The sequence below is a fragment of the Podarcis melisellensis genome (assembly GCF_964234715.1).
Source record: "Podarcis melisellensis genome assembly, chromosome: 2".
Classification (NCBI taxonomy): domain Eukaryota; kingdom Metazoa; phylum Chordata; class Lepidosauria; order Squamata; family Lacertidae; genus Podarcis; species Podarcis melisellensis.
The window spans coordinates 48,056,378-48,070,241 of NC_138529.1; the positions used below are offsets into that span (position 1 = coordinate 48,056,378).

Consider the following 13,864-nt stretch of genomic DNA (forward strand, 5'->3'; position numbering starts at 1 on the left):
AAAGTGGTTAAGGATTTATTTTCTCTGTTGCAATGCAGGCTATTGCATCAATGCTATTGAAAAAAATAAAACGCTTGCTGTATTATTTATTTGCTATTTTTACAGAAGAGAATCTTATAGCAACTTACAGGGATAAAAATTCAAAGAAATACAGACGAAGTTATGGTTCTAAATAAATAAATAAATGCAGCATAATCAAATAACTCTTTGTCTGTGAAAGTTTCTCTATTTCAAATTTGAATTATTTAGCTATTGATACCAGTAAGGATATATTCCATGACTATTGAGTTAAGCATATAAAATATTGTGTAAAGTCCAACTTCATTAAGAGATCCTTATGGATATTCTCGCGTAAATGGAGAGTTGTTGGCTGTCTGTCTGTCTGTCTGTTTGTTTGTCTGTCTGTCTGTCTGTCTGTCTCTCTTTTGCTGGCCATGCCCCCTACAGGTCACACAATTGGCCACAACAAGAATAAATCCTCTGCATAAAGAGCAGCTCTAACAACTATGTGAAGCAGGATCCTGGGCCACTCAAGATTCCTCCTTTGCATGGAAGCACTCTATGCATGGGGGGGGGGGGATCCTGCCCTGAAAACGTCTGCTTCTTATATCTGAGTTATTACAGAAGAGTATACAGTACTGTCTTCCTAACCAAAAGGTAGAAATTGTACCCCAGATCCGAACCCCCTTAAATAATTGACCTGAGTTATTTAACAAATGTTTACAATCCCAGGATATGCAGTTAATGGAGAAGCACTTCCATAAAGAGATTCAAAGGGCTATCTTAATGCTGGCTCATAGATGTATTTATATCACTTGATTATCACCAGTGGTTTGCTCACCTCTTGATGCTTTTTACCATAATGTGTGAACTGGCTTCATGGTGAAAAGCATTGCATTTCATTTGGTTTGAATCGATTCTTTCCTATTTGATTTGTTATGATTCATTCATACACACAAGCAACCCCTTGATGAAGATGCAGGGAACATGCATATGTGAAGTAGCTCTTTGACAATGAGCTGTAGTTTGTTAAGGGTTGCATGGAATTGTTATTCTGTAAGGGGTAAACTATAATTCCTCGAATTCCTCGAGAAATGTGCTTTAAATGTATAGTGTATGTGCAGCCTCAACATCTGTCTGTTTTGAGAAACAATGGTGTGCGCCTTTGGGGGTGCACTGTGTTAGCAGCACTGAAGTGACCTCCCTGGTGCGCAAGCCTGGGCAGTGTGTATGGAGGTCCTGGACTATCCAGTCAACAAGACCCTCCTCTCAGACTCACTGATGTGGTCCAAAGGAAAGCTTATATTCATTTAGCACCAGCTTGGCTGCAGGAATTGCTGGCAGGAGGCATGCAAGACACCACCCAACCTCTTTAGGGACTTCACTCTGGATTTCTGTAGGATTTACTCCTTGGCCTTTTCTTCTCCTAAAGATACCCCACAAGGCGGTGGAGGTTTAGGATCAGAGTTTTCCTTCTCCTAGATGGTAGCCCAAGATTAATAAACCCCATCTGCTTCTCATTACCCTCTACAGCATGTGCAGAAACCACCTTCATGACCATTGGACCCATCATTGGTCATGTCTGCTCAGTCCACTGGAGCCTGTCTTCACATGCATCCATAACTCACTGAGGCTTTGAGATCCATTGGCTACTTTCACCAGGTTTAACTGGCCAGTCTAAGCCATTCTTGGGGTGTAGCCACTGTCACATGCTGACAGCTTCTAGAAACCACAAGTGAGAGATGAGTGCAGGGTGGGAACCAGGGGGACAAACCACCCCTGAAGGAGCATGACATATCCCCCCACGAGAGGTACTACCCATCCCCTAACACCTAATACACCCCAGCCTCAGACTAGAGATGATGACATCATGCATCTGTTTATAATCACTTTTACGCAGTTTTATTCATAGTTCCACTCCATTTCTGCATTAAACTGCTTAAAAAAAACTCTCTCTCTTTCAATACACACACACATACACTTAAACATGCATTTATTTATTTTTAAAATACAAATATAGCTGCAACATTCAGAGAAGTATGAAGTCTAGTTGACAGCTGAATCCCAACCCCCACTTTGGTCTGAGAAGTACAAATTGAGGCATTTTGTAGAGCAATCCTCAATGATGAACTTATTCAAGCATGCTTGTTTTAACAGTATGATGTAGCTGTAGAATACTTTCAAGCTATTAAAGCCAGCTGAATTATTTGTATGCCCAGACTGTAGGCTATATGCTCAGAGGATCCTAATAGCCATTGATCATTTGGGTATTTTTATTAATTTAAAACTAATAAATAATTCTAATAATTAATATCATGCTGATTCCTTCATTTTCCTTTTGCTGTTTAATTTCATGTACTTTGGATGGCAGTGGTTGTGCAATTATTATTTTTAAGTATTTTTCTTTCTCTGTTGTTGTGCACAAAATACAGTTGCCTTCTGAAACTGTTTTGAAATTTGAGGAAGACAATATCTGGGAAAGACAGGTGGATCATTTTCAAATTATACCTCTTGAATAATTCAAGTCCCCAATTGCTAAGTGTGTGTTGGTGTGGGGGCTTGTGTTTTGAAAGTAAAACACCAGGAGTTAATTTATTTGTTTGCTTGATGTGTTTGCCACTGGATTTCATTGAAATTGAAATTCAGAGTGAGCCTGGGGCTCTCCGAGTGAAATGTCTGACGAATTTTGAAAGAACCCGGAACAAATTTTCACAGAAGCAGCACACTTTCCATGCACTCTACTTCTTGAGAAGGGATAGAAAGGAGGAAACTTATTTCTCACTTCAGGGAGTAGATAGGAGTATTACATAGAAGATCACCAGTACTGTGACTTTAATCATAATTAGTAATGGGTCAGATATTATCTGTGGTTTCTGAAGGTCTGGGCTGCATTGTCCTTTACTTATTGCTATAGGCCAAAATCCACTACAAAACTTTGAGCAAAAAAGGTTTCTGGCAGTAATAATGAAAAAGTTAAAATACTCCTGTGTTCTGTCAACCCTATCCCACTTTAGAACTAATGATTTACTAAAGAATTGCAGTTAAATGAGAAGATGACTAAGGAAAACAACACAAATGAAAGTGATTTGTGCAATGATTCTGGACATTGATAAGACTTATGGGGTGAAATTCAAAGTAGTGCTAAAGAGACTGCTCTGTCAGTACGAGCATTTCTGCTCCCCTGATGGAAGAACCTTCTCTATCCCAACCCTGTAAAGCTGATTTTGGGTGTGAAGTTGTGGCAAGGAAAGGAGAGGGGTAAAGCCCCATTGTGCTAGTAGGACTTGTTGCACTGGCTCTCACTAGCGCAATTAGTTAGCTGAGTTTGGCCCTCAGCATATTGAAGGAGAGCATGGCTGGCTAAAGCCTTGAACAGGAATGCTCTTGTTAGGGAGTAAGAATTCAAATAAATGCAGTGTTTTGTTGCAGATCCCTAATGATCATTGAAAGCGTAGAAACAATTGAGAACTATTGATCTATTGATTTATTGATGAATGTGCCATAGATCTGAAGGAAGCAAGACAGAGTCTAGCTAGATACCCAGAACTTTTGAATAATAGAATCATAGAGTTGGAAGGGACCCTGTGGATCATCTAGTCCAACCCCCAGAAATGCAGTCCCCTTACGGGGACTGAACCTGCAACCCTGGTTTTATGAGCACAATGCTCTAACCAACTGAACTATCCATGTACAATATATATTTCCAGATCCGCAATATGACTCAGATTTTGCTTCTGATAAATTTCTGTAGCACTTTTATTCATTTTTCCTCCAAGAATAGAATTTTTGCCTGTCTATGATTACCTTTTGCTAATGGTAAAGATACTGTGCGCATATCCTCTTTCTCATGCACACAGACAGAACAGAACAACCGCAGCCATCCCGGGAGGGAAATTGGAGGGGGGCGGGAGAGAAAAATCTCTAACTGAACCTTCAGTAAAACTTGAAAATGATGAAACTAATGATTGAGACTGGAATACAGCCAATATACCCCCAAGCAAACAAGCCTACACATGCCAAAGGATAAAATAATCCTAACCAGCATGCTTCAGGGTAAGAGCTTTCAAAGTATGCAAAGCCCTTTGGGATTACTCATCTCTGTTTAAGTGTCAACATTGTTATTACCTTCAGGGAGTTAATAGTCTATCTCTCAACCACAATTAGTTTATGTTAAGCCTTCCTTTTCAAGGTACTTATTCTGGAAAGAAATGTTATATAAGAAAGAAATGATTTTGCAGGTGTCAATTCTGTTGATTAAGTGTAATGGCAGGAATGTTAGGCTACTTGGCAGTGCAGTACATGGAGTCCTCAATTGCCAACAAGACATTTATTCACCTGCATGCTACTTAATACCCAAACAGCTCAATACTTAAGCACTCCCCTGGCAGAAATCCCAAGCATGAAGTAAATCAGGGTTGCTTTAGCAGAGAATTCTGAAGCAAGCTAGACGACGAGTTTCACAAAGGCTATCCAGGTGCCTAAAAAATAACGAAGACTCTAAAATGTCAGAAGGTTCATCAATACCTATGGTTAAGCCCAACTTGAAATTGCAACTGTTACAAGATTTATTTCACAAATACTTTCTGTTGTATACATTGTGCCACTCAATCCTTCTCATGATTACTTGGAAGCAAGTTCCACTGAGCTAAGTAGGGCTTTCTTGCAGGCAGGTGTCTACTGGACTGCAATGTTGGGCCAGGCGTTATTATTACTCACTTCATTTCTATACTGTACTGATTTTTATTTTTAAGAAAAAAATCTCAAATGATTTACAGCTTACCTTGAAACATCAAATAAAACAATCCAGAATAAAACATTACTGAAGAAAGTCATATATAAAGTATATATTCAAAGCAACATAATTAACAGGAAACTAAAATAGTGCCTTAAAGATTTCAGAATAAAACATTACAAAGGAGGTCAACTACAGAATGCACATTTAATGAAGCAAAGTTAACAAAACAAACATTATCTTAAACATTTCAGAAGAAAATGCTACTAAAGGAAGTCAACTAAAAATGCACATTTAAAGCAGCATAATTAGTTAAAGGGTTCTATGTGCATGGGCCAGAGTATTTGAGTCCTCCACTTTTAAAAGCAGATCAAGTCCCACCTCTTTCCACTGACTAGTATACTGGTCCCAAACTTTTGGAAATTTGGAAGCATATTCTGATTATGGATGCTTCCAGGTGGCCTGTCCATTGAGCATTCATCTGAATTTGTTTTGCAGGCAGGTTAGATGATGTTGTGTCATAGAATTATAGAATTGTAGAGTTGGACGGGACCATGAGGTTAATTAATCCAACCTCCTGCTATGCAGGCATATTTTGCCTAACATGGGGCTCAAACCCATGACCCTGAGATTAAGAGGCTCATGCCAACCAGCTGAACTATTTAACAGTTGGTTAAATAGTCAAGCAAGTAGTGGTTATGGTGTTGGGCTATGACTACAAACTGGGAGATCTGGGTTCAAAGTCCATTCAGCCATGAAGCTCACTGGGTGATCTTGGTTTAGTCACTGCCTCTCAGCCCAACCTACCACACAGGGTTGTTTCTGAGGATAAAATGGGGTAGAGGAGAACCTTGAGCTCCTTGAATGAAAAGTGGGATAGAAATTCAGTATATAAACAAGTAAATAATAAATGTTATCCAGTTCGTTTTCCCTGTCACTTTCCTTATAGCAAAAAAATTGAACTTTGGTGTGCAGGACCTCCTGACCAATTGTAATTGCACAGCCAACATCTGCTGGTATGTCATCAAATGCCGCTTGAAAACAGCAACAGTCTGGAAACTCTAAAAGAAGAGAAAATATGTCAAGCCTTTAAATATGTGCAGAAGCATTTAAATCCTTTATAAATAAAAAACTTTATTTTTTAAAAAATAAAATCCTATTTTGGGGTATGCTCATTTATTTATTCAATGAGCACTGAAGGTTCCTTTGGGTGGCTAACAAATCAAAATATTAAAAATCACCAAGGAAGGCCACATTGCAATACATAATTATAAAACCAGACAATAAAAACAAATATGCAAGTCATTGATAACAGGGCTCAGCAAGAATATAACCATGATTATTACAGCAACTTAAAAGCCTCATCTGAATTCTTACAGAAGGTGAGTGACACATAGACTGTTCTCTTAAATTGTTTCTTTCACTGCAGAAATTCAAACAAACAGTTTTTTGTTAGTGTCACTTTTGTATAATCATAATGAGCTCATGAGCTCACACCATCAACTTATACTATCAAAAATTTTAAAAAGTGTTGAGCTATGCATTTTCTTAAATTGAAAGAAGTATAGCCCATGGCCACCCTATACTCCTTTCTATTGAAACTACCTTCAAGAGAAAGAATGGCCTCAATTGCCCTGAAACCTTTTGACTTTCAGCTGTAAAACTCTTGAAGAATCCAGTAATCTACAAATCCATACGGGGGGAATGTGTAGGAATCCTGTGGCCATGTGGAATCCATTAACCTTTCTGTAGGGAAGTTTTGGAATGTTGTAGCTTAAATGAGCAATCAAAGTCTGCCAAGCAATGAGCACATATACAGCTTCATGGGTATCCCATGGTCAAGACTACTGTATTTGCTTTTTGCAAGTTCTTCTAGCAGAGATTTGCGGTTTCCTTCAAACAACCTGTCTATTCAGCATTCTTCTTGATTTGCTTACACAAAGCTTAAACAGTTCAATCCACTTCAGTTGCACAAATGTACATTTCCAGCTTGCACTTTAATTACCCTTTGCAAAATAGTGACAATCTGGAGGCACCCTCAAAGGAAAAGACAAAAGTAACTACCATTTTACAGATACAGCTCAAAGTTTCCTCCTAGTGCAACTCTATATAAAGTTATCCAGAAGTAAGCCCCACTGAGTTGCATATGATTGCAACCTTATTCACTCTATAATTCTCAAAGTGTACTTCCTTCCCCATCAAATATGACAGGTGGGTGTAGCAATCCACCTGTCAATTAACCTGACATAATGACATCTGGTGATGATCATTGGGACTTCAAGGCACCATGCAGGGATTGCAAAATAATAATAATAATTTATTATTTATACCCCGCCCATCTGCCTGAGTTTCCCCAACCACTCTGGGCGGCTCCCAATCAAGTGTTAAAAACAGTACAGCATTACATATTAAAAACTTCTCTGAAAAGGGCTGCCTTAAGATGTCTTCTGAATGTCAGGTAATTGTTTATCTCTTTGACATCTGATGTGAGGGCGTTCCACAGGGCGGGCGCCACTACCGAGAAGGCCCTCTGTCTGGTTCCCTGTAGCCTCACTTCACGCAATGAGGGAACCGCCAGAAGGCCCTCGGCGCTGGATCTCAGTGTCTGGGCTGAACGATGGGGGTGAAGATGCTCCTTCAGGTATACAGGACCGAGGCTGTTTAGGGCTTTAAAGGTCAGCACCAACACTTTGAATCATGCTTGGAAATGTACTGGGAGCCAATGCAGATCTCTCAGAACCGGTGTTATGTGGTCCTGGCGGCCACTCCCAGTCACCAGTCTAGCTGCCGCATTCTGGATTAATTCCAGTTTCTGGGTCACCTTCAAAGGTAGCCCCACGTAGAGCGCGTTGCAGTAGTCCAAGCGTGAGATAACTAGACCATGCACCACTCTGGCAAGACAGTTCAAGGGCAGGTAGGGTCTTAGCCTGCGTACCAGGTGGAGCTGGTAGACAGCTGCCCTGGACACAGAGTGAACCTTCGCCTCCATGGACAGCTGTGAGTCCAAAATGACTCCCAGGCTGCACACCTGGTCCTTCAGGGGCACACTTACCCCATTCAACACCAGGGAATCTCCCACATCCACCCGCTCCCTGTCCCCCAAAAACAGTACTTCTGTCTTGTCAGGATTCAACCTCAATCTGTTAGCCGCCATCCATCCTCCAACCACCTCCAGGCACTCACACAGGACCTTCACCATCTTCACTGGTTCTGATTTAAAGGAGAGGTAGAGCTGGGTGTCATCTGCATACTGATGAACACCCAGTTCAAACCCCCTGATGATCCCAGCGGCTTCATATAGATATTAAAAAGCATGGGGGAGAGGACGGAACCCTGAGGCACCCCACAAGTAAGAGCCCAGGGGTCTGAACACTCATCCCCCTCACCACTTTCTGGACATGACCCAGGAGGAAGGAGCGGAACCACTGTATGACAGTGCCCCCAGCTCCCAGCCCCTCTAGATGGTCCAGAAGGATGTTATGGTCGATGGTGTCAAAGGCCGCTGAGAGATCCAGCTGAACTAGGAAACAGCTCTCACCTTTGTCCCTAGCCCGCCGGAGATCATCAACCAGCGCGACCAAGGCAGTTTCAGTCCCATGGTGAGGCCTGAAGCCCAATTGGAAGGGATCCAAATGGTCCGCTTCCTCCAGGCGTGCTTGGAGTTGTTCAGCAACCACCCACTCAATCACCTTGCCCAAGAATGGTAGATTTGAGACTGGGGGATAGTTGGCCAAATTGGCCGGGTCTAAAGATGTTTTTTTAAGAAGCGGTTTAATGACCGCCTCTCTCAGCGGGTCTGGGAAGGCTCCCTCACAGAGGGAAGCATTCACCACCCCGCAGAGCCCATCGCCCAGCCCTTCCCGGCTCGCTTTTATCAGCCAGGATGGGCAAGAAGCAAGGAGACAGGTGGTCGGTTTCACTTGTCCAAGCAGCCTGTCCACATCCTCGGAGGTAACAGATTGGAATTGATCCCATATAATAGGACCAGACAGCACTCTCCCACCCTGGCCCTGCTCCCACGGTGGAGTCTACCTCCTTCTGAATCTGAGCGACTTTATCTGCAAAAAACTTTGCAAAAGCATTGCAGGAGATCTTGGGTCCCTACCAGGCCCCGGTGGTACAGGTGGTTCCGATAGATTGCGAACCACCTGAAAAAGTCTCCTGCTGCTGTTTTCTGCAGATGCAATGGAGGCGGCGAAGAAAGCCCTCTTCGCTGTCGCCATTGCCACTTGGTAGGCTTGACGTTGAGCTCTAGCCCGTGTCCGGTCTGATTCAGAATGAGTTTTCCGCCACCGGCGCTCTAGCCATCTCAACGATTGTTTCATCGCCCTCAGCTACGGGGAAAACCACGGGGCTGTCCGGGCTCCATGCAATCAGAGAGGGCGCTTCGGAGCCAGACAGTCAATAGCCCTGGTTAACTCCGCATTCCAGCGTGCCACCAGGGAATCAGCTGAAAGGCCTTCAACTTTGGGATAAAAATCCCCTACCACTCTCTGGAAGCCAATTGGATCCATTAAGGGGCGGGGGCGGACCATCCGAATCGGTCCCACCTCCCTGCAGACGGGAAGGGTTGCGGAGAAGTCCAGTTGCACCAGGAAGTGATCTGACCATGGCACTTCTTTTGTTTCGCTTTTAGTTAATGTCAGATCACCAACATCCTTAGAGGTAAACACCAAGTCTAAGGCATGTCCGCGGCTATGAGTTGGGCCAAACTTATTCAGGGACAGCCCCATGGAAGCCATGCTTTCCACGAAGTCCCAAGAGATCCCTTGTAAGGTCGTGCCAGCATGGATGTTAAAATCCCCCAGGACAACCAAGCTAGGTGTCTCCAGGAGCATATCCGCCACAACCTGAAGCAGCTCGGGCAGGAAATCCTTGGTGCAGCGGGGAGGTCGGTACACCAGTAGGAATCCTGTACTGCCCCTATTGCCCAACTTCCAGAACATGCACTCAGAAAACTGGGTCTTCCCAATAGGACGCCTGGTGCAGACTAATGACTTCCTAAAAATCACTGCAACCCCCCTCCCCGCCCACATGACCTGGCTTGCTGTGCATAAGAGAAACCTGGTGGGCAAGCAGCGGCAAGGACAGGCCCACCCGCTTCATCCAACCAGGTCTTTGTCACACATGCCAGGTCAAATCTTCCATCCACAATCAGGTTGTGGATGGCAGTGGTTTTATTCATCATTGACCTGGCATTGCACAGCAACACTTTCAGGTCATGTGGGTTTCCCTTGCTGATTCCTGTATCCTTCTGGTCAGGACCAGATCAGGAGGCAGGGATAGTCCTCAAACAACGACTAAACCTGTCTCCTCTGTAATGTCATGGTCTGGTCTTAGCATAACTCCTCCTCCTGCCCGTGATCACTGAGATCGGGTGTCCCAATACATCCTCCCCAGTGTAACCTGCCCCAACCATTCTATTGGCTGAGGCCCACTCCCAGGCAGCCCTGACCCTTCCCCTTAAAAAGCAAAATACAAACTATATAATAACGTAACAGAATAATAATAATAATAATAATAATAATAATAATAATAATAATACAAAACAAAGCAAGAAACAATAGCGCTCAAATTAAAGTACTCCCCTCCCTTACTAAATGCTTATCCCACCCCAAGCAAAAATAAAATAATGAAATAATATAATATTATAAAAAACAACAACCACCATTTAAGGTGCTGCAAATTAAAAGCGCTTAAAACATTTAAAATCATTTTGTCCCTTGCTGCAGGTAGCTGCTCAGGCCTCTTATGCTGTGGCGGTGAGTGCAGGCCCCGCCGCCTAGGCCGGATGGAGTTGGCAGGAAAGGGAGCGGTCTTCCCAGCACTCACTAGAGCAGCAACAGCAGCAGTGTCCTGTGAAACTCTGTGAAGTGCTCTGAAAGGGCACTGATCAGTCGAAGCTTGAAAACACCTATCAGCTGATATGCAGTGACCTCAAGCCTGTTTTCAAGTCAGCTGAGCAACCAAGTACCCCTCTGGTGAACTTAGTTGTGCAGCTGGTCTAGCGGGATTGTAGTCACCATCTATTAGCTAATAGGTAGTGCCTTCAAGCCTGCTGGAGTTCCCCAGGCCTTGTTTTGGGTAGGGATCAGCTGTGTGGCACCTCTTATTGTCAGTCAACTGATTATCAGTGACAGCAAGCCACTGACAGCAAGCCACTCATGCCACAATTGACAGCACACTTTAAGAGTCCCGGTTGTGTGTTGTGCCTATCTCTACTTGTCCTACATCTCATGTCAGGTGTGAGGCAGCTATAGATAGGGGTAAATGGCCTCACAAGATAACTTGTATTTAATTAGGCATGCAAGACAGAGGTTCACCCACTCACTGTCTCACACATACACCCCATCCCCCAGATATAGCACCACCAAATCACAGCTCTTATGCTTTCAACTGGGAATATCCTCTGCTTCCAACTACTAACAACCTCTAGCCAACTGAGCCACTCCCCTTTCCCTAGCCCCAAAGGGGTGATTGGCATTGCAACCACTGTGTGGGGGGAAAGGGTTAATGTGCCCATCTGTGTTATGAAAGCCATCCCTACTGTCCACATTCATGTCCTGTTTCTATGACTTTTTCTCTCTGCTCACCAGCAATTTTATCAAACTAGTAAACATTGTATGAAGCATCAGTAAAGTTTGTCAGCTTTTGAACTAGCCCCCGTAGCTGCCTCTTTAAAAATAGTTTGCCTTCAATTAGAAGGTGGCAATATTCAGTTTCATACCAATGAACGTTTCACCTGCTTATTTCTGTATATCAGACCTATGTTCCAGGCACAGGGGGCAGGCCAGACCATTTTACCAGGTCAGTTGATAATCCAAGTGGTAAGTACCGGTAAATCTGTAAATTCACATTAGAGTATCTTCGTGTCATATGAAACTTTCATTTAAATAACTGGATTATTAACTATTATTAAGTCAAAGCAGATAGGCTCCTTAGGACAAATGCTGGATATAGAAGAGAAGCTACCTAGCAAAAGTGAGAGATGGTGAGGCTGCATCTTTATTTGGAGCCCAGTCCTGTGACTTCTGAGTAAACATCCTTAGTATCAGGCTACACAACACACACACATTACCCACACAAGTGATCTTTTAAGAACACACTGGTGACCAAATTAAACACAATAACATTTTATATTTCCTTTCAAAAGCTGGAAAGCATTTGCAACCTTACAAGGCAATTAAAACAAAAATCTCTCTAGCACTATCCAGAGTCACTTTATGCCCTCAGATTCTATGACAGCAAACTAAAAACCAAAAGCAAGCAGCTTTTGTGCATGTACATAATAAAGCAGATAGTCTTTGCTTTCTGTAGGGGGTAATCTAATGCAACAGCTTAGAGTGTGCTGCAGGGAGCTGCTAGATGAGAGCAGCTAAGTTTTAAAGATTTGTTCTACACAAGAGGACTTAAGATTTGAAATAGGGGGAAGTGTTAGCCTCTCTTGCCCCTCATCCCAATTTTTGGCAAGGGGTGGCACAACGCTGTACAATGAATGCAACACAAGGGAGTCTTTGCCCTAATTTGTTTCAAATTTCTACTTTAGTTCAGGGAGCCAAGTTTAGTTTAGACCATCCATGTTTGCCCACCTGGGGCATAAAATAAAATAAAATAAAATACCACAAGCAGATATTTGTGCAACTCCTCTCTGACAGTGATAAACATAGCAAAATAACAACACATGAAACCATCCGCTGCAGTTTTGTGACATCCCAGATTACTTGCCTAAGGGCAGGCTTCCTCAACCTTGGCCCTCCAGATGTTTTTGGCCTACAACTCCCATGATCCCTAGCTAGCAGGACCAGTGGTCAGGGATGATGGGAATTGTAGTCTCAAAACATATGGAGGGCCGAGGTTGAGGAAGCCTGCCTAAGGGTATGACCAGCCCTCTACATACAGTCATCATTCTAGCCCTACGTTTTGGATGTTCTTGGACCTTCTGTTGGAACCTGAAAGTAAAGCTGTTACTGGACTAATAACCTTATATATGTACCTGCCAAATGGTTTGTGTTATGCAGACTTTAAAGCAGAGAGAGGGTGGCCTACATTCTATTTCCATGCCCTCTCAGCCCAAATTAATGTGGGTTGCAAGGAGAGAGGGGGTGAGGAGGAAGGTGCCCTGCTCACTTTGCTCTGACCTCCTTTCACTGGCTTCAGTCCTGCCCATTGGTGGTATGCACTCCCTGACAGACTCTTCCTGCAGGAATGTGGCCTCAACAGGAGAAAGTTCCCCACCCCCAATTTAGAAGCAACAATTTATTTATAAAAAATATTCAGAGTAAGAAAGAGAAGAAAAGCTTTGTAAGAAAGTCATCTGCTCCATTCTACTTTACTGAATATAAACTTTATGCCTACCTACCCATGTTCGCCATGTTCCATATTTTTTACACAATGTAAAAAGGTCATAATGTGAGGGAGCACACAGCACTGAACATCTAGAACATATTTGCTTTCTTTTTTTTTAAAGGAAAAAAAAGTTTGAGTAAGATTTTTCATGGCCAAGGGACAGAGCCCAAATTATGCAGAATATATAAATATGCAATGTTCCAACATTCATGTTTATATTGCTTCCAGAATTCATATTTTCTTAGCACAGCATTTGAGTTACTCTCATGCCAGAGATTTTTTTTTTAAACAAAGAAACTATCATGGGCACCACAAAATGCTAATTTCACAGAAGGGAAACCTTGGCAATGCTCAGAACCTCACCCCTACTCTGCCAAAGAGGCAAAATACTCCCCCCCCCCCGCAAACACAGACAAGAAAAGGCAGCATCTTCCTAAAAGCAGCCAATTTCTCCTCACCAAACATCCATCTCAAAGTAAAAAAAAAAAAGACAAAACAAAACTTGGTAGGAGTAGGGACCTTTGGTAGATTATGGTCTTATTGTATTCAGTATCTCATAAAGCTACTTTTTCTAATACATAAAGAGAGTTATTACCTTGTTTAATAACTAAATGGCAAGTAGAAATCCAACAGTTGTGGATTCTACAGCAGATGCATGAGAATCTTCACTTCTGAAATATATGGCATGCATTTGTTAAAAGCACCAAACTTCTAAATAGCCATTCAAGTTGCAACCTTTCATTGAATCCAAAAAGTTAGACCTATTATTGAGCTGGAGATGTTATG

The 13,864-nt window shown here is 42.7% G+C and overlaps 1 protein-coding gene across 5 annotated transcripts in view; it reads left to right on the plus strand.

The window, feature by feature from the left end:
* Positions 1-13,864, plus strand: part of LOC309363121 (A-type potassium channel modulatory protein KCNIP1) — a 552,464-nt gene that overhangs the window by 70,942 nt on the left and 467,658 nt on the right. For 2 of the 5 annotated variants that reach the window (XM_081899207.1, XM_081899208.1), the window contains exon 5: positions 11,496-11,539. The exons of the other annotated variants lie outside the window; for them this stretch is intronic. In XM_081899207.1, the coding sequence (XP_081755333.1) occupies positions 11,496-11,539 (44 nt within the window). The remainder of the gene's footprint in view (positions 1-11,495; positions 11,540-13,864) is intronic. 5 annotated transcript variants of the gene reach the window in all.